This window comes from Ambystoma mexicanum, chromosome 11 (genome assembly GCF_040938575.1).
Source record: "Ambystoma mexicanum isolate Mex_15411 chromosome 11, UKY_AmexF1_1, whole genome shotgun sequence".
Lineage (NCBI taxonomy): Eukaryota > Metazoa > Chordata > Amphibia > Caudata > Ambystomatidae > Ambystoma > Ambystoma mexicanum.
The window spans coordinates 928,721,340-928,747,874 of record NC_090934.1 but is presented as its reverse complement, the minus strand read 5'-3'; the positions used below and the strand labels follow the sequence as shown (position 1 = coordinate 928,747,874).

At 43.5% G+C, this 26,535-nt stretch overlaps 1 protein-coding gene across 6 annotated transcripts in view; it reads right to left on the bottom strand.

The window, feature by feature from the left end:
• Positions 1 to 26,535, bottom strand: part of SLC25A22 (solute carrier family 25 member 22) — a 524,223-nt gene that overhangs the window by 17,282 nt on the left and 480,406 nt on the right. For all 6 annotated transcript variants that reach the window (XM_069624031.1, XM_069624033.1, XM_069624030.1 and 3 more), the window contains 2 exons: positions 26,246 to 26,400; positions 8,437 to 8,512 (listed from right to left, as the gene is read on the bottom strand). In XM_069624031.1, coding sequence (XP_069480132.1) covers positions 8,437 to 8,512; positions 26,246 to 26,400 — 231 coding nt within the window. The remainder of the gene's footprint in view (positions 1 to 8,436; positions 8,513 to 26,245; positions 26,401 to 26,535) is intronic.

The window sequence follows — 26,535 nt, the reverse complement described above, 5'->3', positions numbered from 1 at the left end:
TGAGTGGCAAGAATGGCAAGTACAAGTGTCTCCCAAGCCCAAAATATCAAAGTCAGCACTTCTACATGCAGCTCCAAATCATGGCGGGTGTGTGACTTTTGGCTCAAACTGTCCACCCTTTTGTTCTCCTCCCCACCAACTGAGAGAGTTTATCAGAGAAATGGAGTGTTGTAAACACCATTCCCAAATGTTCAGGGCTACTACTATGCAAGCGGGGCTTGGGGGGAGCATTTGTGGCACCCACTTTGTTTATGTAAACATTGCCATTGTGTTGTCTTTGTAGACTAATACAAAATGACCCTGCAGATGGGACTGGAAGGCCTTCATTGCCAGGAAATTGGCATTCAGTGCCAGGAAGATGGCATTCAGTTTCAGTGAACCTATTTGGTGAAGCCCTTCCCTTAGACTCCAGAGGTCATGGACATCCCACTGGTTAATCACCATTCCCCAAAACGAAGTCCATAAAGAGGATTCTGGTGGGAGAAGGGGTGAGAAGGGCAACCATGGATTGCTCTCTTCTATCCACCACTGCAGGTCTGAATGTAATGACACTGGAATTTGTATAAATTCTGTTTACGCTTCTGATGTCCCAAACCAATATGCGCTGCAAGGTGAAGATGTCTTAGTCGCATATGCAATCTGGCCATTGTAATGGCCAAGATGCATGCGGCCATCAGGCCCAGCTGATCATGGAATTATATTGCCAGAAGGCGAGGTGTATGCACAGGATCCGTTCTGCTGGGGGGTGGGCCCTTTCTTGCATGCAATCACAGATACGGCTAATACACTGCAATCTACGTGTGGCGTTTAGGGTTGATGTGTCCAAATTGAAGGGCAGGCCCATGGCAAAGGCCTGTCGAATGACATAGTTGACCGAATCCACCACTAGTAAGGGTGATACACGACAAATCAGTCAGTCATCCAGGAACGGGGAATATGTGGAGCCCCTAAAGGCGCAGGAGAGACATAAGAGCATCTATTCCTTTGGTAAACACCTTTGGGCCAGAGCTTAGGCCTAGAGGTAGAACCTTGTACGGATAAGGAGTGCTTGTAGTTAAATCCTGCTTTGGCTGGCTTCCTCGTGGGCACCTCTACCAAAACGCCTGCTTTCACAGGTGGGGTTTCTGGCAGATGGAGCTCAAGGTATTTGATTATGTCCCACCCTCTTTCATGGAACACTCTAATGGAGTGTGGCATCTCATCATGCCACTCTGCTGGATTAGTAGGCTGATGTGGGTCTGAGGGTATTTATCTCTGTAGGTCGAAGCATCCGCAGGGCTGCTGTAGCACTGATATAGTGGCGGTGGAATGGGCTGCAGGGGAAGCTTGCGGCTGGTCAGCATTTGCTGTGGCTGAGGGTCCAACAGGTGGGGGCATTTTTCACAAAATGCCCTTAAAGAACATTCATAAGTCTGGGCTAGTCACATAGTGCTTGAATCAACTCGATAAAGATTTCATCCGCCAGTCTTGGTAGCATCTTCTGTGTCTAGGGGCACAGAAGGGGCTGTCATAGCCCCTGGATGCTTTGTCCAGTCATGTATGGGTGCATGTGCATCGGTTGTCAGGAGGTTCCACCCAAGTATGGCTCCCTCCCAAATGGCGGCAGTCCACTGAACCCATGGCTCAAAATAGTGCAGAGCTGGCACTTGATTGGGCACAGCTGCCAAGGGAATCATTGGAGGCATGAGGTCAACTCCGAGGGTGGAGTGGCCGTACCATCCCCTCTGGGTCCAATGCACAACCCTCTGTGGCTGAGACACGCATCCTGCAAGGACCCCAATCCTTGCCCCTAGCATGTGCTTGTCATTAGCAGGTGTGGCACAGGCTCAGGATGAGGCCACTCTGCCAAAGGCAGAAGCCCAGTGAACTGGCTTGCTTGCCCCAAGCTGCTTGCATGTGTGTTGCTCTCTACAGGCTCTGTGAAAGCCCTCCAGTGCATGCACCGGGTGACCTGTAGATGTGTTTTTGTGCCACTCTTTCTATATAGTTTAACGCCACTAGCATATGTTTATTTCTCGTTTCTACAATACAGGATTAACAGCATTGATTTATAATCTCTGTTGCCCCCAATGTGGGTTTCTAATATTTAATTTCCCCTCAAAATGTCCTGGGTTAATTCCCAAGATCTCACCATTATTTCCACCAAACCTCCCTTATATTAACAAAACATACACACTGATAACTTATGCGCATGCCCACCTAATATTCAGACACAAGCAATTTGTAATATAATGGTTTAATGAAAGCAAGATAGAAACAAAAGAAATGTATTCCCTAGGCAGTGGTGACAGAAGAGATTCTTGCCCAAGCCAACACTGTTTCAACCCTTCCGGCTCTTTATCAAGGCTTTACATTGGCAAGTGTATCCCGTTTTATTTTACATCAGTTGTTGACACGGTACAATTAAGTAGTTTGAACAATGTCTAGCAAGCTCTGGTGTAACTAACATTGAACAACCAGCATCAAAAACGAAGGAGAGAAACAATATACACATATATATATATATCTTCTGGGCACTGATGGACATCAGGCAGGGTGAGTAGCACTCTTCACATCCATAGAGTAAAAGGATCCGGAACTCCAAAGTACTAGTAAAATTCCCGTCTTTATTGGTGCCTTGCAAACTGGCACAAAAGTTAAAAGTTATTAGAACACCAAGGGTTAATTTTACTTCTACCTTAATCAAGGTTAAATTTCAATTCTTACCGAGAATTACAAGATTATTGTCACACTCAATCACGGTCTATAGAGGAAGTGGTTTTACAAAACATAGTTTAATATGCACAAACATTTCATCTGGCTATTGAAGCAGTAAAGACAATTCTTCAGTGTATAAATGATTCTTTTCAACATCAAAAAAAGTGTCCATTAAATCATTTCTAAAAGTTAAAATACAGTACCAAGTGTATAAATCACAAACGAGTGAATACATAAGGCATTTTACATTAGATAATGCCTTTTCAGTGGATTGTTCTAGTGCTGTATCTGTACACCAGTGTATAAGTATTTTAATGGCCACTATAGTGCCAGCATATAGAAAAAAAACCCAAACACTTGTACTATTATCACACAATATTAAAGTACCACAGGCGCCTCACAAGAGGGGTCCTGTTTAACACCTAAAACCTATTATATAGACAACATACACAATATGATGTCAACTATGTATAACACAGTCTATGTCAGCAATTTATTGCATAGATCTAAAAAACATGAGACCTGCTCATGCTAAATCAGGGTCGACCGGTTTCATAACCGTAACTTATTGTGGTCATCTTCATCAGGACTTTTAATTGAGAAGGTCTTGACTGCCTGTCTAGGGTCGCTGTCTTGCACCCCTCCGTGTGTGTTTCTATTCCTATAGATTATAGTTCAAAGGAAACAAAAAAAGGGGGATGGTCTTAATATGTGCCATTCAAACTTCTACGAGTCTATACTGCTATGCATATATTGCTTTTAAATTGTATTCAAGAATATCATTAGGCTCTGATATTCTTGAATACAATTTAAAAGCAATATATGCATAGCAGTATAGACTCGTAGAAGTTTGAATGGCACATATTAAGACCATCCCCCTTTTTTTGTTTCCTTTGAACTATAATCTATAGGAATAGAAACACACACGGAGGGGTGCAAGACAGCGACCCTAGACAGGCAGTCAAGACCTTCTCAATTAAAAGTCCTGATGAAGATGACCACAATAAGTTACGGTTATGAAACCGGTCGACCCTGATTTAGCATGAGCAGGTCTCATGTTTTTTAGATCTATGCAATAAATTGCTGACATAGACTGTGTTATACATAGTTGACATCATATTGTGTATGTTGTCTATATAATAGGTTTTAGGTGTTAAACAGGACCCCTCTTGTGAGGCGCCTGTGGTACTTTAATATTGTGTGATAATAGTACAAGTGTTTGGGGTTTTTTTCTATATGCTGGCACTATAGTGGCCATTAAAATACTTATACACTGGTGTACAGATACAGCACTAGAACAATCCACTGAAAAGGCATTATCTAATGTAAAATGCCTTATGTATTCACTCGTTTGTGATTTATACACTTGGTACTGTATTTTAACTTTTAGAAATGATTTAATGGACACTTTTTTTGATGTTGAAAAGAATCATTTATACACTGAAGAATTGTCTTTACTGCTTCAATAGCCAGATGAAATGTTTGTGCATATTAAACTATGTTTTGTAAAACCACTTCCTCTATAGACCGTGATTGAGTGTGACAACAAAAGTTAAAAGGCCATCACTATGTGGCACTCCCAAAGTGCGTGATAAAGGTGCCCGTTGGGAACGTTAACGCGTTTCGCGGCTCTACTCGCCGCTTGATATATATACATAATGTTAATACAACATTGTCTCCTGAAACAGTGAAATACCATCAAACCTATATGCGAGATAGAGAAGATGCCCTAACCAACTTAGACCAGTGCACTGACCGCAAATGATATCCCATTAGCACCAAAGTATGCTCTCACCGAATAGAGCAATGCTATCTATGATTTAAAAGATGATTGCATCACCACAATATGAACAGTGAAATAATAAACCCCATTGATGCGCAGGTAGTTAATTAACTAAATATATTCGAACAAAAGTGTTATTCCTGCTAACTAAATTATAGTAAAACGCTAGTTCGCTCACCTTTTTGGATATTAGCTCAAGCGCATACAGCTTAATTTCATGGCGATTGTGCCAAATTTCCAATTCGAAATGATTGTCTGACAAATAATGAAAATGAGCCTCTCTCAAAATGTCGAAAATGCACTAATGAAAAGGGCAAATTGCCATGAGCAAGCATTACTGACCATATTGCGTGAGTAGCAATTTTAGGAATATGTTGTATTGGAAGTGCAAATGCGCCTACAGGAATCTCAGAAAAAAGGAATAACTGAAATATCAGATTATCAGTAATATGCGAAATGTGAGAATGTCATGTCTTAACCAACATATATAAAAAGTAGGGGTTTACTTAAAATCATAGGCTAAGATATCTTACTTCCAAATAATATTCAGGATGCCTAGTTAAAGAACATCCCCGCCGTGCTCGGCGTACCAAATGTTAACACTGCAGCCACGTTTTCTTGTTTATATACTGAAGTTGACATGGACTGTCCCACACATATGATGTAAGCAGAGGTCGAAGTGGGTGGGAGCGCTGTGCCTCCACTTCTTTTTATTACGTTTTACTGTTCCTATACCTTTATTTTAAAAAGAAACCATTCTGGAATGTTGAAACGTGCACTTCAGTGCAGTGCACTGAACGTTCCCTTCAGGCGCATTTATTTGGGGGATTGTACTGCGCGTTAGAGGGGCAGGGACGTAACTGCACCAAAATGCCAGGGGTAACGGAAGTGATGTCATTTAATGCCGCCCGCGTGACATCACAGGATGATGTCATTTGACCCCACGCGACATTGCGCGAAGTTGCATCCTAAGGCATTATCCCTCAGTACACTAACAAAAATATGGTTACAATATCAATGTAATATGACATACATTTAATACAAGAATTAATCTTCATATGTAGCAGTGTAAGGCCCACATTATCACGGAAGTGTATAAACCCAAATAACAAATCCCCTCTTTATGTGGATCCACCCTGTTATTTCAACATGCCTACAGAGCGCAATCACATTTTGAAGGGACAGGGGTGGATAGACAGTTGTAGGGATAAGGGAAAGACAGGATAGAAGGGGGAGAGGGAGAATATTTCACCAGAGAACACGTGTTCTTATACAGTTGCTCTTCCTTCACTGGCACAGAGCCACCTGACATCGAGTGCACAAGTCTGGGGTTAGGCGCCTGTGCACTTCACCCCTCCAGTGAATGCTCTGGACCGGAGCTGCTCAGGGCTGGCCCTCTAACTGCAGCAAAAGAAAATCTGCTACAAGACAAGGGGCTCTGTGTGCAAACAACCTACTCACACACTTTACTTTTGCTTTCTTTCACCAATAAATCAAGCACACTTTACTTTTTAGCATATCAAGCTATTAGACCTTATCGGTATGAACACATTTTCAAAGCGTGCTGCTTTATTGTGGACCATCATGCATTACTTACGCCTTGGGTCACCGTCTGCTAAGCCTGGAGAGGAATCCTACGTGCCTTGGTGTGGCTGGCTGCTGCTGCACTCAGAGCTCTGCTCTTCCCAGCCTCAGCCCCGGATGAGCTATGGTTGCGAAGCAACCATAGCTCGAGTAACAGACATGAAGGCACTGGCGCGCCACGCTGCTTCCACTGGCCAAGCCTGGGTAGCGTCAGGTCTGGAGCTTGCTTGTTTTTTATAGATGGTTTGGAACAAACTATTTATTAAAAAACGCAAGCTCCAGGCTCCAGTCCAGGCCAGAGGCGTCGCTGGGGAGACGGCCGAGGTCGCTCTTGTGACCTCTCGGCAATGCCCAATTGACATCCCTGTGGAGGGGGCGTGCAATGGGGTTTGTGGGGAGCAGGGGCAGACCAGCACGGAACATAGTTCCACTACTTCTTTTCGTACACTTCGACCACTAATTGTAAGTGTCCTTGTGACGACAAACGAATGGCATTAGCCCCAGAGAACATAGTAATGGTGCTCACCTTGTAAATTGGTATGCTGTGCCCTTTGCGATTACAATAAAGTGTTAAGCAAGCGTTACATTTCTATATTTACATCTTGCGCTAGTGTAATCAATTAATAGTTGTCATTCAAACAGAATCGACAGTTACTATTTCTGGTTCTTGCCAAAATAGATAACATTTAGATTAAAGTGTGCTGCGCTGTGTATTTACGAAGTTAGAAAAATGCTTTTAGCCGAAGCTATGTGTTAATATAATAGCTGAACAGCAGTATTTAACACGTGTCCATATAAACAGAGTCATAAAAGTTAATTAACAGTGCACTGGGTATGTTTGCTTCGGGCATCACTCTCTCAAGATTAGCATAATGACACTATTCAAAACCTTTAAATAAAGAAACGGGTGCTGGTAGTGAATACCCCAGGATACAATCCATTAAGATAGAACATTGTCCCTTTGCTCAGATTCTGTTGGGAATTACACTTGGTTAAAATCTTCCAAGGCTTGTTAGTGAATTAACTAACACCAACACGCTCCCTTCCCCCCAAGAGGAGAATAACATCATATATATATATATATATATATATATATATATATATTATATTACTTCTTATAAGAATCTAAGTACACATTTTGCAGATCTATCCTGGGGATAATAATCCTACTCCTACTCCTATTCCCTCGAATGCTATAGTCTGCATTGAGTCCTAACAACAACCAGCAAATCAAGACATTACAGAAAAACGCCCATCTCATGTTCTTTGTTCAAGCCATAATATGTAGAGCGCTTTCTAAAGATTAATTTAGACTCCATTTGGCGAAGTTTCAGTGGTAGCTCACTGCCACCTTTACCACTAATAGCTCTCTGCAGTCCCCTAAATCTCCTAACTGTTTTATCAGCCATCTGATGCTCCTTCTGCCAGTGGAGGGGTAGTGGTAACCTCAGATCCTGCTTGCCCAAAGTGGCAAGGTGTTCTCGGATTCTTGTCCATAACTCACGAATCGTGCTTCCAGTGTAAATCTTTTCGCGCACACAAATAATAGCATAAACTACAAACTTAGTTTGACAATGAATGACGCTGCTCACATATATATACCTTCAAGCCCAAATAATTTTCAAATACATCAGTATTGGCATGTGCACATGTTACAGGTGTCACATTTGTGAAACTCCTTATCCGGAGGTCTAAGCCACACTGCCCTACTGAGGGTACTTTCATCAATGCTTTGCATAAATTATAGCCTCAATGTATTCTTCAGAGTTGGTGCCCTGGTGAAAATAATGCCCGGTTTCTCATCAATGAAAATACAAAATTCATTCTCTATCAGGAGTAAGTGCCAATGTTTTGGTTAAATACGATATAGGTCTTAATTATCATGGGGCACAGCCTACCGCGCACTTGACCACGCAGTAGTCCTATAACATATCAACTAGTCTTCCTGATATATCATAGCCTGGTTTCCCCTATTTTTGACTCCCTTATTTGAAGTCTGCCCCTTTAATGCCAGAAAGAACAACAGTGCTCCAGCAGTGTGCTACACATCCCCAGCAGTTAACAAGTAGGACCAGAAGAGAAAGTGGGAAGAGGAAGAATACATGCCTTCCGAACTCATCTGCCGACAACCTCTGCCTCACCAACAGCAGAAGAGCCCACCAAGAACCAAGAGCAGCTGGCTACCTACACTCCCACTCAACTGCAGGATGGTCAAAAAATGGCGAGTGGGCCGACGACATCCCATATTCCATTGTTTGTGATCACTGCCAAACAGCTGTGTAAGGAACAGTTACTAGTGTTATTTAACCATAAAAAGAGTGGTATGATGGCACAAGGCCTATGTTCATAAGTATTTTAGTGATGTATCTTACCTGGTACAGTCTATTATTCCTGAGTACGTGTCTTCATTCACACCTCTTTGCAGGGACTGCAGCCTCGTCTTAATCACTGCACATTGGAGAAGAAAACACTCATGAGTGGAAAACAAATGCATGAATTTGATGCAGATATAGAATATCTAGAACAGGCACCCTAGGCTCTCTTCCTGCAATCAGGCTGGTTACTTGGCACACACACGTGACGTTTCTTTCAAAGTTGATCCCCCAAAAAAAGGGAAAATGTTTGAATGAGGTGTGATTGAGAAATGCTGGAAGAGGGTTCTAGGAGGCAAAATATAGGTGCAATGCAACCAACAGCCAACTCAAGCATTTAAACCTAGAATATCTAAGGAGGCATGCAGAATTGTAATCGATTTTGCTAATGCCACCAAAATGTAGACAGATCTTGTGGTAATCAGGATTGAAGATCCATAACTAGGGGAGAGCAGTATCAATTATGGGTATATATTACTGCACCCAACCGCTGTGGACTGTTTTGCCCTCGGGATTTATGCAATGTGACTATTTAATCTAATTATGCCTTTATCTTCTGCCACTTTTAGTAGCTGATTGTTTCTGCTTATTATCTATCAATGTTTCATGCTGCTCTGATTTTTCAAAATAATTCTGTTAAACAATTCTTTTATTATTGCCAGTCATCAGGTTCAAAGCTTATAAGAACCACTTCCTTTTGACTTGTCGACCATTACTTCCTTTCATACCATTGCTGGTCAAAGGTAGTAGTGTGATGTTACTTCTGATCCCTCTATTATGTGGGTTAAACTACAAAACTGAGTAACAATGAGAGGGATCAATTCTTAAACATCGCTGCAAACTCAATGAGTTCCGTGTGTTCAATGATGAGATCTATGCATACAGGATTAACTAGCAGGAAAAGGAGGATCACATTAGCATTATTCATTTCGGTACACAGTGAAAATGTTGCCAGCAGAAATGTAGTCAGTGAAAATGTTGTGGTGAAAATAATTCTTAGGGTTAAGGAGGGTTTGTGGGCTTGCGATTGCCTGGTTTAGGGGAAGAATAGGGGTTAGGGTTAGAGTAAAGATTTTGGTACGAATTAGGGTAAGAGTTAGGGTTAAGATGTGTACTTCAGGGCTGGTGATGTTGGGGTTTGGTTAGTTGTTAGGGTAGATTAAGTGTCAGGGTAAGTGTAAGGCACTGCTATGGTAAGGCTAGGGCTAATAGGGTAATGTTATGATAAAACTAGTGGTCAGAGCAAAGTAAGCATGAGGGTGTTTGGCTTGCAATTAGGGTAAGTCTAAGGTTAGGATTAGAGCAAGGGTTTGGGCTTTGGCAATGGCTATGTCATTTGTGGTGAGCTGGTGATGAGGTTGGAATTAGGTTCACTGTTCTTTTTCCGTTGATTTTTTATTCAATACGTTGCAAATAAAATGCTTTAACGCACTGAAGGGTAAGTGTTCTGTAAAAGTTCAGGGTAGTAATCAGAATAAGGGGAAGGTTTAGGAAAGTAGTTAGGGTGATTATGGAGGTTTTGTTAAAGGTTTGGGTAATTTTTAGGGTTACATATTGTGTATTCAAAAATAGCTTTTTGGTAACCTTAGAACTTGGAACATTTTCACACTTTGCATTGATTGTATTGAATGACATTTTTTAAAACTACTTTTTGCTTGCTAAATTCTTTTATTTTTGTACTTCTTTATTGTCCATTTAGTTTACAAAATAGAAACTTTGCACAAAACTTCAAAATACATTTCCCACAATTTAAATAACTACGAAATACAAATAAAACATCCACACAACCAACAATTCATTTTAAAATAAATCCGATGTCCAATAAAAAATGTGATTGCACTTCTTTATAAAACAAAATTCCATCTAATTTCTATAATAATTAATTGTACAGTGTTACATAAGTAGTATAATTAAAGCAGTCTCAAATCTATAACAGATAAATTCAGTCTAATTAAAAACTGATATAAAGCTTTACGTAACTTCCAAGAAGTGAAGTCCTGAAAATTCAACCATAATCAATTCATTGAGGGACTTCCCAGCTGGGTAATGTAACTTTCGAAACATTCCTTTTGTACTGAATGCAAACTTGGGCAGCATATAATGAATGATATGTAGGAGTGATTTACCTTTCTCTTGGCAAAACCTGCATTCCCCATCATCACAATTTTCCCTTTTCCATAAAAACAGTTATCTTTGGTATATAACACATTTAATCTGAACCTTAACATTAAGCCAAATCTTCTGGATGGACATCTCTCCAAATAAGGAGCACACCGGGCCTTTTATGAACCTTCAATCCTATCATTTTTGGAAGCCTGCATATCCTTATTCAAACACCAGTGCATTGTTGGTCTGATAAACTTTTTTGGTTTAAGTATTAAGTAATTTTTTATGAATATTGGGAAGGTCTGTGGCATGCAAATATCAGAAACCAGACACTGAGTCTGTGATCCTATTACATTTTGAATACCTGTATTGAATTTGGTTATTACGTTGGGAGACCATATTAGTCTGTCCTTACCACGAGTTACAGTGAATTTGTTATGACCACTACGATAACGTAGCGTCTCAGTAGTTCCAAATTCTGCAATCACTTGATGATGGTCACTTGAGGCACCATTAAAACTCTTAAAATGGGCTAAATCGTGCCAAAGGGCTTCTGAATTGACAATAAAATCAATCCTTGATGTAAAATTAATACGATGCCAAGTGAAGAGTCAACTCTCCGACTGACCTTCGGAACTACGAGCAATGAACAAATTCCAATCTGTAAAATATTTCACCCATCTACGACCCTGTGCCGTTTTAATTTTAGAACAGGAACCGTGGTCATATTTACTTTTGTCTTCCACCGTGGAGAGATTCCCTAGGTTCCCTGCACAATATACATTGAAGTTACCCCGCTAAAATGACCTTTCCAGAGTTTCCTCTTTCAAACCAGGACAGGAGAACTTCTGCCAGTTTTTCAATCCAAGTTTCACAGGGCACCTCCAAGTAATTACATCAGATGTTAATTTCAAGTATTTTTCCCTTGCTCTTTTATGGAGTAATTTAAACCGCCAGGATTCCCTGGAAGTCATTATCACATATATTCACTTCCTGAACCCAGGAGGTCGTCACTGCGATTAACATCCCACCTTTCAGTCTTCCCATTGCAGCTCTGGTGGCAAACGTAGAAGAAATAAAATATCCATTGCAGACAACTCCCTCTAGGAGGAATGTTTATTGGAAGAAAACAAAATCATGCATTGCTGAAACTGGCAGAAATCTCTGGGCCCCCAATCAAGTGTCTAATCCCTCTAGAGTTCCATGTGCAAAAGCTAAAACCCAGGTCTCCCAATCCCTTCCTTAGCTGCTGTTTTTGCCAGAGTTTCGGTCAACCAGGACCAATCTTCAACTTTAGAACATACTACTGGTGCTACAGATGGGAAGAAAACCATTCTGGCAAATTTTCACTCACAGTGCATGATATAGTCAGAGGACTCTGTTCACCCTGAGAAATCACGAATGGTAGCTCAATATTGTCTTTTGTTTCATAAAGGTCAAATCCTCGTAATCCTAATTCATCAAGCGAGGACAGAATCACTTCTCTGACTATTTTAGAGGGGATGGTGATAGCAACCACGTCAACCATTGTGGGATTGTAAAAGTCAACCAATGTAATATCACTTGTTTTGACGGAGCTTAGCTTTGGAATGCCATTAAGGATGGTTAGTATGGTTCTTCTATTTAGACACATCTGATCTTCCAGATGAAACAATGCTTCCAGTATGAGCTGCTTCTTTTCTGCCTCCCAGCTTCCATTTGGGCTTTGATTATTGATTATGATTATATTTCCACCCAGGTTCAGAAAAGTATCCCGCCAACTGGCCACTGTCCTGAGCTCATTTGGCAGCATTGTCTGGGTTGAAGGAGTTGGAATAATCTGTGTAAACGACGTCTAGTTATTGGAACCTTGATTTAATGAATCCATTTCAAATCCTTTGCTTGGGTCCAACTGAGAAGCTTGGGAAATGGTTGGGTGCATAGATTGATTTGCATTAATTGGTGAAATGTATCCTCTCAGAGTTGCCGGGATCAATTTGGTAAGTGCTTGCAATAGCAAGTTGTCTACATGCGCTCCACAAATAGCAGTCTGGGAGGTTTGGGAGGTGGGCGGGCATAATGGCAATTTGACTGGTGGCATCTCCCACTCACAGATTGAGCCTTGATGATCCCCATCAAAGCCCATCTGAGTGCTTGAGACTCAGTAGGATGCTCAGACGACTTTGAGGTATCCAAGGCTTGTAAAGTCATTTGTGGCTCTTCGACCGGTTTGATGTTTGGTTGGGACTTAGTTTTCCCTCTCCACCATTTTATATATAGGTGCCATTCGTCCTGCTTGCCAGTCCTTTTTATTTGCTCATTTATCTTCTCTTCCTCCACTGCATTTAGTGTTTGCATGTTTTTTTTTTAAAAACTCTTTGATGTGTTTTATTATTCTTTTGGTTCTTTGTTTTATTTTTGCTGTGTTGCTATTCCTTTTGCATTCTTATTTTTACTGGTTGCCTTTTGGCGCACAGGTTGTCATGTAATAGTGCTTCTTCAACGAGACATGTTTTAGGGCCCAAACTAAATGGCCCCCATCTTGCATGTTCATCCAAAAGCATTTGACAAGGAGATGTTCTAGATTGAAGCCATCTTGTGGGAGGGGGAGTCTGTTGGGGAGGAGAATATAATTTATTAACCGCAGGCTGAGGCATTTCAAAGGAATGGTTTGCCACTCCTAACAACATTTGAGAAACGACCAACTCTGCAATACCTTTGGAATCATCAATAAGCTGCCACTTCAAGCGTATCACTGCTCCAGGTTAGTGAGACCATAAGATCCATGTTATATTTTAGTTCCGCTAATTGAATGGTGTGAGCTTTCACTTCATCACGCCCTAGGACAAACACTTGTACTAATGAATTCAGAACAAAATTTAATGCAATCATTGATGAGGGTGTATCTTGTACCGGATGTTGCCAATATTCCGTCTAACTGGATGAGATATATGAACCCGCAGTTCCATTTAGGGCATCCTCCCTTTGGATTTGAAATAAGGCAGGAGTTGCGGTCAGGGAATCAGGCAAAGGGTCTTCAGATGATTCACCAGGTCTCCAGGTTATAACATTTTCTCGGCTCCCAAAATGGGGACGTCGCCCGCCACATCTCTACGGAAGTCTCACTAAAAGGAGGCTTAAGTGGAGGAGAGCCTGATGTTGAAGCAAGTGGCTCATCGCTCGCACTGCGATTCCTTGGAGAAAAAAATCCATGATTTTCTTCTTCATAGTCCTAGCAGTCACAGTGAAATCCAAACGAGAAGGCTCCCGCCCTATTATTATTCGAGGCATCGTAACAGCCGTTTCTCTATCTGCCAACTCATTCAGCGGTTAGGGGGTGAGTGATGTATCGTACAGAATGCAGAGGTTTTCAATTTCTGAGGCGAGATTAGCCCCTTCTAATACAATAGAGCTATGGTCTCCTCTGCTCCTCAGATTGTACATACCAGCTAAGTAGAACACATGTTCTCAAAAACAATCTGAAAAAGAAACACTCACCGGCCAATCCAGGGAACTTTATTGTTGAAATAAACCTTCTCCTGCTTACTCCTACCAACCAACTCCCCTCAACTGCGCTTATCTCGCGCTTGGCTCACGCGAAAATGGGAAGTCTTGTGGACCATTGGCCCCTCCTGCTCAGCCTTCCAACCGGGTCAGCCTCCTTCCTGAGCTGAACAATGGTCTGCACAGGGTTCTCCACATGTCTTTCAAGCAGCAATATGAGCCCGCAACTGTGCTGATCTTGCTGGCTACATTTTCACACGACTACATTTTGCTGGGACCATTTTCACATAGAACCTGATTTTCACTCGTAAAGTCTCATTGTATCGAGTCCTGGAATTCTCTGCTGGGTACTGAGTGTAACTTTTGTAAGGATGGCATGGTATCAAAGTAAGACAGACACTAGTGATCACAGTTCAAAGGAGTTTTTTTAATTTTATCAAGGGTATGAAAAACGCCTATCTAAACCTAAATCTAAAATGGGAGCAAGCTACGACCATCAAATAATAATAATAATACAGTCCTAGTGGAGTCTAGTCAAATAAAAAGGGCCTATATTAAAAATAAAACTATTGGCAATACTTACCGCTATGCTACAAATAGTGTGGTATAATGTTCACGAAAAAGAAAGAAGTGTTCACATAATGATAAATCAGGATGTTCAGGCCGTTGGTCTCCCTTCCCCACGTTTTTAGGAACAGGACAAGGCGGGTCACTCGAGCACTGCACACTCTTGGGCTTCTTTGGCATGAGGTCACAGTTCCTTTTTACCAACATCAGGGCCTTCTGTGCCCACGTCTCTTACGTTCAAAGTCTCTTGATTCAGAGGGCCTGATGTAACAAACAACGAAAAAAGTTCCTTTCCAAATATTCAAGTTGGGCGATTCGCTCTTCACCCTGGATCCCCCTCAGCCGGGCTCAGGTTCTTTTTCAGACAATTGGCTTCCCCCAGTCTGGTTCAGACTAACTTTAGTTCACAAGCAGTCGGGTTCACACTTGATACAGCAATTTCTTCTCAGGTTATTTCTCAGTTCACCCAGGATCCCCCTCTTCCAGGCTCAGATCTTTAATACAATTAGTCCCCCTCAGCCGGCCTCAGACCAATTTCAGTTCAGAGGCAATCAAAGACTTTTGCATGTGCACAGGTTTCAACTTAACCCGCTGCAGGACCACTTCGATTTCACAGTTCAATCATTCTTACATGCTCAGTTGGATACCAAATAGAGACCTCAGAGTGAGCACCCACGTGGCACCGTAACACTCTGAATCTGGTAACTGTTTTGGTTTCATAAAGTTCAATTGCATACAGGTTTTCTTTCTTCATACAAGGTTGCTGCTTGCAACCTAACAGTCTGGTCTACTATCAGTTTCTCCAACTCACCGGCTGTGCTGAACTCACTGGCGTTGCTTTGCTGTCGGAGTCAAAGACAGTTCCACAGCGGCAATCGCTTCTCCCTGCCTTGGCTATCAATGCGGGAGGGCCCCATGTACTTTCGACACACACTGCATCATTCGTCAGCTGCAATTCCCAGTCTTACGTTGCTTTTCCTCAACGCCTCTTGAAAGTTGCTGTCCTTCTCCGAAAAGGGCAAGGGTAGTTTCCTCCTTGTCGTCCTCTCTGGTCTCGCTGCCTTTCTCCTTGGTTTGAACTGCCATCTCGGAATTGCTGCTTCTTCGTGTGTTTTGCCTTGCTCAGAGTCTGCTTTCGTGATCTGCCTTTTATCCATGTGGGGAAGTAGGATGGAAGTCAGGTGTGTGTAATATCAGTAACTGCCTGACCCTGGTGTTGGGACATGTCAGGTATATGGCTCTGGTGTAAGTGCATTCTCACTCACGATGAACTGTCCATGAGAAAGTGTTTGTGTCGGAAAAGGGGTGTGGCTTGAGCTTCTAGGTATCCTACCTGGTAGGATGGGGGAAAAGGCGTTATAAGGAAGGGGATACTGCATCTCACACTTCGGTGTCCCACTCCCCGAAGACTCCTCATCCAGGTGATCCTCCCGCACTGGTCCATCCCCAGGAACTGGATCCAATGGTGATGGCCGTGTCCTGGCCACCTGGATGACAGATGCCAGGGAACTAGCGGGTGAGACACCTTCAGGTAAGTGGGACAGCAAATTGAATACAGAATAGAGATGACACACCAAAACGGTCAATACTTTAAACACATCCTCGATGGAGGATGGAACAGGTCATGTTATGATGGAGACATTCAGATTCCTAACAGTAATACACAGCACAAAATACAAGCATTTGACATCATACTGTGGGCACATGTAGAGACCTTAAGGAGACCAGAACAATTGTAATTGTTTCCCAGAGTGTAGGGAATACATGCTGTAACATCTCACACAAAAATGGGACAAGCAAAAACAAAAAATTAATTCTGAAGGCGTAGCAAAGACATGAAGAAACAATGGTAGTGGAAGACTAGGTAGGATTAGGGTGTCTGGGGCAGGCAGGGGAATAAGCAAGCTAGACATGCGCTTGTCTCTGCCAGGAGAAGACCAAACAGATGGACATTTGGGATACTGCCACAGGTCAATTGCCTTGGAAAGAGAAGAGGTATAAGAAAGAGGGCCAAAATTATACAATATGTTTCTTCTACAGCACCTATACTTCCCTGGGGCTGCATCAGAGTGATGGGAGGGAAAAGGGGGGCGGGCACAGCAGAGATGACAGGAGAAATCCTAAAAGGGAAGGAGGCCAACATTTCATGTTGCTTGTACAGTGATTATATCAACCTTGGGTTCTCTGTAATTAAATCAACCACATGTAGTTTCTGGTTTTGTAGTTCGAATCTTGTAAGTCGACTTTATTTCGGGTCTTTTTGTTTAGATGAGGGGGGGGGTCTCCAAAACCCCTTACTGCTGCCCTCATACTACTCCTACACACACACACACACCATAAAACCAATTAAAAGGTCGACTTACGAGAGTTGAACTACAAGACCACAAACTAAATGTGTCCGATTTGACGCCATTTCAAAATGCTCAGTGGGAAAAGGGAACATAGAGAATAAGAGGCAAAGATGTTGGGTTGGTTACTTCTTACATCCATGCTACAAACTTAATTCTCTCCAAATACTTTCTGCACGTCGTAATAGAAGATACTGTATGACACACACCATTTAGGTGATCCGAAGAAGAGTGAATGGGACGGACCAACTAACTGGTCTATGACAGTGGATACCAGAGCAGTGTAATATATTCAGGTTAGCACTCTCTGAACTTGGATCTAGTTCAAAGAAAAAGTGTTTGAAGCCCATTTCCTCGAAAAAATTGTTTAGCACATTGTACTGCAGAAAATGTAGGGGGCATCCCCTGCACTCTTCAACATTCCCCCCCCCCCCACCTTTCTAAATATGTCACCGGCCTCCATTGACATTTTGCAGTAAAATGCGGTAAAACCTTTACAAGAAAATGAGCATCGAGAAAATTGGCCAGCAAAGACGAGGGGTAATACCCTAAACTTCACACATACACAAGTAAAACACTACATTCAAAAGAAAGCAAACCTCTTTTTGTAACCTTGTGAGAGGGAAATTCCTAAACTGTACCTGTAACTGGAGGGCCTGCTCCTTTTTCATGACTGGTTTACTAACTTTTTTCTTCAGAAAGGTCCACATCAATTGCCTTGCCTAGGGTGCCTTGACCTCTCAGGGTTAGGATGGGCCTTCGGGATGCCTTGACCTCCCAGGGTTAAGATATCCCGAAGGCCCAATGATCCCCCTGCAAAGTAACCTTGCACTTAGCTGTTGGTTCCATTAGATGGTGACAGAAAATTACCTTTTATGGACCCAGCTTGCTGTATTCAGAGGATGCCCTAGAAGGCGCCCCCATTTTAAAAATCAAGGGAGAGTTCATCAGAAAAAAATCCTGTGAATAAATGGAAAATAGACAATGGCCTAGCCAAATACATCTATGAGGTCCACATCTTTTGTGAAGGCCCTTGAAGTAGCCCAGGAAAGTTTGAATGTGGCAGCCATTAGTAATTGGGTTGCCACCAAGTTGAGTTTGAAAAGATGCAGCCTCTGGGCAGGAATCATAGTTTGCACTCAGCAATCATCCCCCCTTTTAACATGAAAGTCTGAACCCTTCCCTTGTCTAAAGCTGATCAAGTTTTGAAGCACAAAGCGACAACTCCAACACGAGAAGGCTGAGAAAGCCCTGCTACTGCACACACTGAATTCCTAAAGAGACCAATGGGAACAAACGGCTCAGTGTCAGTCCCTTAGCGCGGCAGCTGGTTTGAAGGCATCCATGAATCCTGGTTCCCAGAAGAAGCCGAGTTTCATGCCTCTGCCTCCCTGCGCGGATCAGTAACAGGCGGGAGCACCAGAAACCCTGATCAGCAGCAATGGGTAGAGCCTGCGGCCTATCGTAATAGAATCAAGAACAACCAAAGAACTTTTAAAGAACTGTTGGGAAGCTAGAGTCCTGGACTTTCCTGAACTATGATCCATTTGCACCTTCTTTGGGACTTGAACGAACAGCACAAATGTGCCCTACCCCAGATTCAAGAGTTTGTCTGGGCTTCGGATCAGCACCTTCCACAGTGGGCCATCTTTAACCCTGCTTGCCTGCAGCACCTTGCCATCACTGAAGCCGTTGCTGAAGAACTGGGGAACAATACTGCTACTGGTGTACTTGACTTTTCCAACTTACACGTTTCGAAAGCTAATGTTTGGCTTCTTTTGGAGACTGGCTGCTGCAAAAACCAGACCTATGTGATTGAGCCATGTCTAACATTGTGTCCATTCTGAACAATAGGGGAACTGCAGTTTCAGGTCCAGTTTCCAGCCCAACCAATGCGAAGTTAATCTGTCAACCCATTGCTTCCACTTAGAGTAGCTCTAGGTTGAGTAAAATAAGCAGGCAGAGGGTTGAACAGGTGACTAGAAGACCAGCTTGAAGTTCTCGATTTGTTGTATTTTCGTCACAACAGGGATTAGGATGGACTGAACCAACAGTAATGTGGCTAGAAACGGTAGAAGAACCTGTCTAGCACCCAACCACATCCTTAACTTTCTTGCAGACCCAAGGTCCCCAATACTAACCGATCTCCCATTGTTCAAATGCCACTTCCCAAGCAGATCAAATAGTCACTAACAAATTCTCGGATTTTAAAGTGTCCTGAAACACTTTTTCTGGACTCAGTCTTTCTTCTTTCTTGGATGGTGCAGCGTCGTCCTGCCCTCTGCTACTAGACACTGCCTCGTGGCCTTTAGGCAATCTGATGGGGGTCAGGAGGCGTTAGGCACAGCATACATGCTTGGACCCAAGGGTAATGCAACATTTCTCCTGTTGGTTTTTTCGCAAAAGCACCCTCCCAATGCAGGGTTGAATTAGAGGTCACTTCCCCTAGGTTCTTATCCCAGGTTTAATGTTGGCCCTTGATATAGTCCCTCTCCACCAGTTTAGGAGTACTCGCCTTTCCCAGATCTTAAATGACTCACTTTCCGTTCCTTCTCTTCCATGACTTACTCCACAGTTCTTCTCTTCATATTGGACGATTCTTCATCCCAGCTGGACCCAGAATGGCAACCAGTGAACAGCAGAACTAGTGTAGGTAGCCTCGGGCCAAGCTCATATACACTTCACCTTGTCAGTTTTGACATTGTCGTCTGTTGTGGTCTTAAATGTCTGAAGAAGAAGCTGGCAGGCCCCCACCTCAGTTGGCGAACAGAGACAGACCGTGCATAAATTGGGGGAGTGAAGTCTACAAAAGTTTGAATCAATAGCCAGTAAACAAAGTCAAAAAATAGGAACTGCCTTACAACACTTAATACTGGAGGTGCGAGTAGCCTACCATTTAGAAAAGGAAAAAACCATGAGCAAGGATCCAGTGATTTGTATGGCGCTTGATACTGACAGCACTCACTAATTTGTTGGATAAGGAAATTGAGCACAATTTTCTTGTGAATTCCCTATAATCATTATGACATGATCAAAGGGTAAAGCGAGAATTAGAACCCACATCTTCTGCATGAACTAATACCTTTGCCACATCGCTATCAGAGGAAGGTGGAACCACGCAAGAACTATTTCATCTAGTTTGCTAACTTGAACGGCGCCGACTAGAATACTTTTAGTGGAAATAACCAGCATACAGGAGTGCTAATGGCATATACTGCTGAAAAGAAGGTGCCTCGAGACAAAATTCTCGACTGGAAAGTGAGAACTCACCAGAATAAAGACAGTCACAGGAACCACTGTAAAGGATCCTCGACAAATGGGAGCCTGGGGTGTGGAAGGTAGGGAACAATTAACTGGAACGATTACCAGTATGTTTCGATTACAATGAGGCAGGCTTGCCCAGCCAGCAACAGCCCAAAAGATCAAGTTGATCGGCCCAAGTGAAGCATGGGCATTCAACAAGGGTGTATGGGCCATTACCATCTGTCATCTCACGCAGCGCTCATTATATAATTAGCACCCCAGCATCACGTCAGTGGTGTTAATGATAAATTTACTTTTGTGAAGAAAAGGCTTGGCATGGGCTGCGCAAGCCATTTCTCAAAAACTAAAAAAGAAAACTGCAATCAAGATGGCTGCCAGGCACACAGGAAAGGCAGCTCCAGGATAAGGCCATTCTAAATGATCCCGGTGGCCTATGGGAAAAGTCAGTGTGGCGGCTGGTGGAGGTGACGGGTGTGTTTTGTTTGGATTGAAACTTTGAGGGGGCAGGGGATAGAAGATGATCAGATGGAGCTTGGGAGCGCTAAGGAGCAGTTATTAGCTTGCTCAGAACACAGGCCACTATTACCAGGATCAGCCTGTGATCCAAGTGAGCTGCTGATTGTCTGCACCTTGAGCACTAGGGTACTAATGCTAGATATAGAACATTTGTATTTTGCTTTTACCATGATATTGGAAGTTAACATGTGGGAGATTCAACAGGCTGTATACATCACATGATGAAGGTGGGTGGCTAGTTTTGTGTTGATGGCAGCAGTCAGGGACATGAGCTAGCAGTTTAGGATGTACGACCCCGTTTGGGATGAGACCATTCCAGATTTGCAGAAGGTATCCCCCCCACCCCCGCTCTGTAGTGTCGTGGAAGGCTGAAAAACAATGGCTCGGAGGGTTACCCGGAGCAGTGTCAGAAGTTAGGATTCATTAAAAAGGTTTCCAGACATATTTACTCAAGTTACTCCTAGAGGGTGGAGCTCGAGGAAGGATTAGCACAATGCTCTCAATCTCTTGATATGCAAGAAAAACTGCATTTTATCTGCAAGCAATGAATGATGGAGAAAACTGACAAAGTCAAATATGGTTTCAAACAAGCATTTCACTCCAGAGGATGAATGGTATGATATGATTGGTTATTTATAACGCACATAATACCCAGAGGTTTCTAAGCGCGGATGCTGGGATCGAACCTGTGTTTCTCTGTGTCGTCTCACTTCCAAGGCGAGCACTTTGCCCCATGAGCTATCCTCCCGAAACGCGTCCCTAGGGTAAGATCTGAAGTAGCGTGCAAAGGAGGTGCATTGGCATCATCTCCCCATTAACCCTGCCTTTAATTTGTATTGCTGAAATACTACTTCTTTGACAACGTATTTGTATGAATAGTTGTTTTCTCTTTTTTGGCCTGGGGTTAGGTTACCTTCCTCCCCACTACTACAATCTCCCTTCTGCTATACCTCTCATGCTTTTTCCTATCATTTCTACTTACCCCCTTTCCTTTACCATTGAACTCTACCTCTCACACGCCGTTCCTTCTTTTCCCCCCGTCTAGCATCTCACTCTGTCCTTAACAGGATTCTAAACCTAATCTCCCCTGAGCACTTTCCCCTTTTGTTTTACTTACTGCTGTATGCCTTTTAATTTCAACATTCCAATTTTTATTTTATAGGTAGAAACAAAAAAATACAACAATCTAAACAACATATTGATAGTCCATTAACAAAGGTAAAATATGCATAGGCACAACACCATAGACATAACCCAAAACTTTAGTCGGGTGTTGAGATACAAGCTCTAACAAACAGGGAAAAAATAATCGATGAGGAAAAAAAACCCAATACACACCATGTAAAAGACAGGGCACATAGAAACTCATGAAAACCACAGCCACTGTAGGGATTGGGTAGGGGCATCAAGCAAGGTTGAGGATGTAACGTCCTTAGTCCACATCCATGTTAGCTGTACATGTCCAGGAAAGTACCCCAGATCTCGCCAAACTTGTCCAGTTCACCTTTATGCTTGTATATGACTCTCTCGTCGGTTGAAAGGGCCAGCAGCTCATCAATCCACTCATCAATGAGAAATGAATTTGGAAATGTCCAGGATCATTCCCTTTGCCAGCGCGCAGACGTGGAGCAGCCAGGTTTTGCCAAATCTTCTACTAGACGAACATCTCCAAGAATAAGTAGGGAAGCCTTCATGAGTATAGCGCGTCCAAGTACCAAGCCCACCCTCTCAGACTCACCTCTCCAGAATTCCCTGGCCTTGTTGCAAAACCAGACTAGATGGCTCAGCTTTCCTTTCGCCTGCTTGCATTTCCAGCATCGGTCATAATCTGATGGGTGTCTCCTGAACATGCGCTCTGGAGTCCAATATGTCCTCAAGAGCAGTTTAATTTGCGAGGCCCTTAGACCCCAGTCTATGCTTGACAGGCAAATGTTGCTGCAGCATCTTTTCCAACAACCATGTTCCAGGTCCTTGCCCAGCTCCCTGGCCCATATAGGCACGAGCTCTGCATCAACCCCGCAAGCAGAAGCCAAGAGTCTGTATAATGTTGCAACCGGATGGGTAGCACTCATACACGGCTCCAACTGTGACCAGGTCGCATTCTGGTGAAAACCTAGCAGTGTACAATTAAGCTGCTCAGCAAATATTCCTCTCAATTGCCTATATTCTGCATAGGTGCAGTCCAGCAAATCATTTTTCGTGCACAATTGGGTAAAAGGTATCCAGTCATCCTCAACAAGCAGATCTTTAAACATAGCAGATACCTCCCAATAACCAGGGCGGCCACAAAAAAAGGTTTCCCCTGTATCATAACTGCAGGATCCAGCCATATAGACACATCAAAGAACACAAACAGGTCAGTGCCTAGCAGCTGTGACATTTTGCGCCAGCATTCACGCAGAAAGTCTGTAAGGGGGAAGAAGCCTTGCATGGCCTCGGGGAGAGCAGGTAGCCCAAAGGCCCCACCCACCCCTCCGGCGGTGCTGGCGGTCCCGTTTGCACTGCTGGTGTCGTTGGGGCTTCTTCCTCTTAATCACTCCCTCCCCGGCTGGCCGCGGGGCAGGTGAGCTTTCCCGGCATGGCCATGATCTTCAGCTGGGCCGAATGCACACATGGTATGGGACTTTCCTCACCTCCGGCTGCCCAGAATGGCCTCCGGACTGCCTATAGCCATCAGGTCATGCTTCGGGTCGCCGCCACGTGTGGCCGGTCTTCGGCGTGATCCTTAACCAGGCCCTACTGCACCTGCGGCGCAGGACTTACTTTTCTACAGGCGGGCCACTGCCTCCTAGGCCCTGCTCTCACTCAGGAACCGACCTGCACACGCAGCCATGGGTGTGGCTGTTACTCTTCCGCCAGGTCGCACCACACATGGAACATGGGGCTTACTTTCATGCTGAGCTGCAGCTGGCACATGCAGCCTGGCTCAGCACGTTCAGGAAGTCCTGGGGGTCTGCTTGAGACTGTGAACCACCCCCTCCCCCACCCCCAGCCCAGCGCTAATCTTCCTTTTTCTTTTTTTCTGTTCTCTTATTCTTCCTTGTTTTCTCTGTCTGTCTTTTTCCACCACCTCTTTTCAACTGCCACTCCCCAACGGTTATTTCCTTCTCCAGAACGTTCCCCAGGCAATATTGTTCTGGGCAGTGGAGTCCTGCCCAATGTCCCACAGTCCAAAGCTCCATCTGTCCCCCATGGAGAGGAAAGTGGTACAGTCAGGTAAGTCCACTGTTAAGCAGAAACACATTTTACCATAAATAAACATGCTTTTAAAACCCTGTTGTGTCTTGTCTTTTCTTATATATTTATTTAGGCATTTCCCTATAACCTGCTATCTTTAAGGGCCCCATCTAGGCCATGGGTTGCACACTGTTGGTTTCAGAAGACAATAGCAGTCCAGAAATAGCAGTGTCTATTTGAACACTGGGATCGAAGTGGACCAACATCGTGTTCCATTAAACAGTATTGTTAACTAGCAAAACAGTGTGGGATTCAAGAGCTGGGAGGAGGGATTGACACCCAGCAAAGATTTCTCCCTAAGATTTAACAGGGGCCCAGTAACAATAGGACCAGGAAGCAAATCTATGTGCAAAACCAAGGTTCTGTGTCAGAGAAAAATCCGTCAGGGGGGAATGCAGTTCCTAAATTACGACAGTTTAGATAAGCGCCGACTCTTCCATAACAGGCTTCTTTTAATTCATAGAAGGAAACTATGGTAACTTCAGGAAACTACTGAAAACCCACCTCTTCCAATAACCTCCGGACTTTTCAGGATCTCCCACTGGTGTTCATATGATTACCAGCCCTTTCCTGAACTGCTTTCAGTTCTTACTGTTTTCTACAAGACTCTTTTCTCAGGTGTTCTCCGCGCCTCGATGCCCGCGGGCTGTGGGCGCGTTATAAACACATAGACATAATTGAAAATTTGCTTCAAGAGTCCAATAGAGAAACAAAGCTCCTCAAAATGACTAAATTCTTATGTTCAAAATCATTTTAAGTGTGCAGTGGCCAAGTGCAAATACAAGATGCGTGTTCATAAATAGTATGTGCGTTCATATGCCTCCATATCTGGTGTAAGAATACAAATATATGCTTCCAAACGATCAGACTGTATACATACTGTACGTCGGCAAAGCTGATAATGCCTCCAGCCAGTCTGAGGAGAATATACATGTATTGTTAGTGCAGATTTCAGATTTGTATTACAAGGTTTAAGAGCAGGTAATGCCACTGATAACCCTATGTGCAGCTACAGGCTCTCATATCCTAATCATACTTTGTTCTATAAACGACTGAGGGATTAGAGGCTCACACAGAACTGACAATACTTTTTTGGGCTCTTGCATTAAAGATCTTGGGATCTTTAATGTGGCATAACCTTGGGGACATTCAATGAATGGGCCACTCAAATCAGAAAAAAAAACATCTAATATGGCTCTCAAATAAACCCAGCTGAAACAGAAAATTACATTTCTGATTAACCTAATCTACCCATTCCACGTGATAATGGCGTCACTTCAATGCTGCAGGAAAAAATACATATTTGCTGAATTCCTGTTCGTGCCTTCTATAGTGGGGTTGGGAGCAGGGGTTTAGCTGATGGGTGAGGAAGAAATGGCTAGGAGTGAGTGGGTGGAGGCAGCACTCCACGGCTAGAAAATGGAAATGGCGGCTGCTTTCAATGCTGGTGGAATTGAAAAGTCACATTTTCAGACATAGCCAATCTATGCTCAGGGCTCCCATGGTGCACCAGGATTGTAATGCATCGAACATACATTTGACCTGCTTAAATCATGCTTAATAGACACGTAGCCCATTGCACTCCCATGACCCTGGGAGGCCATTCTGACTCTGTGCAGGGACAGGTTCCCTTCACAAAGGGACAAAAGAGAGAGCACCAATCAGAAAGCTGTAAATAGGAGAGGGTACATAAAATACAATATTATGTCTGAGTGAATGGGACTTGAATAAGGCTTCTGTCTAGGGCATGCTGGTCACCCCTCCTAGTAGACAAACACTCTCTCTCTTGATCAATTCCTTTCACCTTGAGCCACGCTGGTGAGGGTAAATTAACTGCACCATGGGCTAATGGGGTACCTCATATTGTTTGAGGATTCTCATACATTCTCTGTGGGAGGAATAGGGGTTTCCTGTTCTGAAGGTTAAATAGTGACACAGGCTAGTGTGAGGGTGCTAAATCTGCCCCAGGTGGCCCTGGTACTTGCCTAGAGACACTACAGCGATCAGTCTCGCATGCCCTAGAGCGGTGACTACTCCTTTTTTGTGGTACTCAAAGGGCTAATACAGATCCTCGGCTCCTACTGTTTTGCTCTATCATTTTACAAGCAGCATTTTCAATCATCTGCATTCACGCATCTTCTTCTTCGGTTGTGCAGCCTCAGACCAGGTTGCAACTCCCAAGGGCTTAGTCTAAGAGTTCTTCTTACATCCTGATAGAAACCATCAGGACTGCCTCTCCCCTTACTCAACGATAGGCCAAGCATACAGCTCCCAATGCAGGCACTCACCGTCACAAGGATTGACTGCCACAGCTGCAGCGCTCCCTGCTGCACAGCCAGCGAGAAAGGACACGTAGAACGGCGCCTTGGCCTCACCAGCCCTCTGTCCCAGGTGGTTCAGGTTTGCGAAGAGTGGAAAGTAAACTATGGAGAATGGTACATCCCTATGGGCAGGAACAAAATGGCAATTAGAAGCAATTCCCTCTCACAACACTTGCATCTAAATGATGGCAAGGTGCCACCATGCTCCGAACTAGAGATTGGTGGTCACCCATGCCGTTAATAATGGCAAGAGGGGT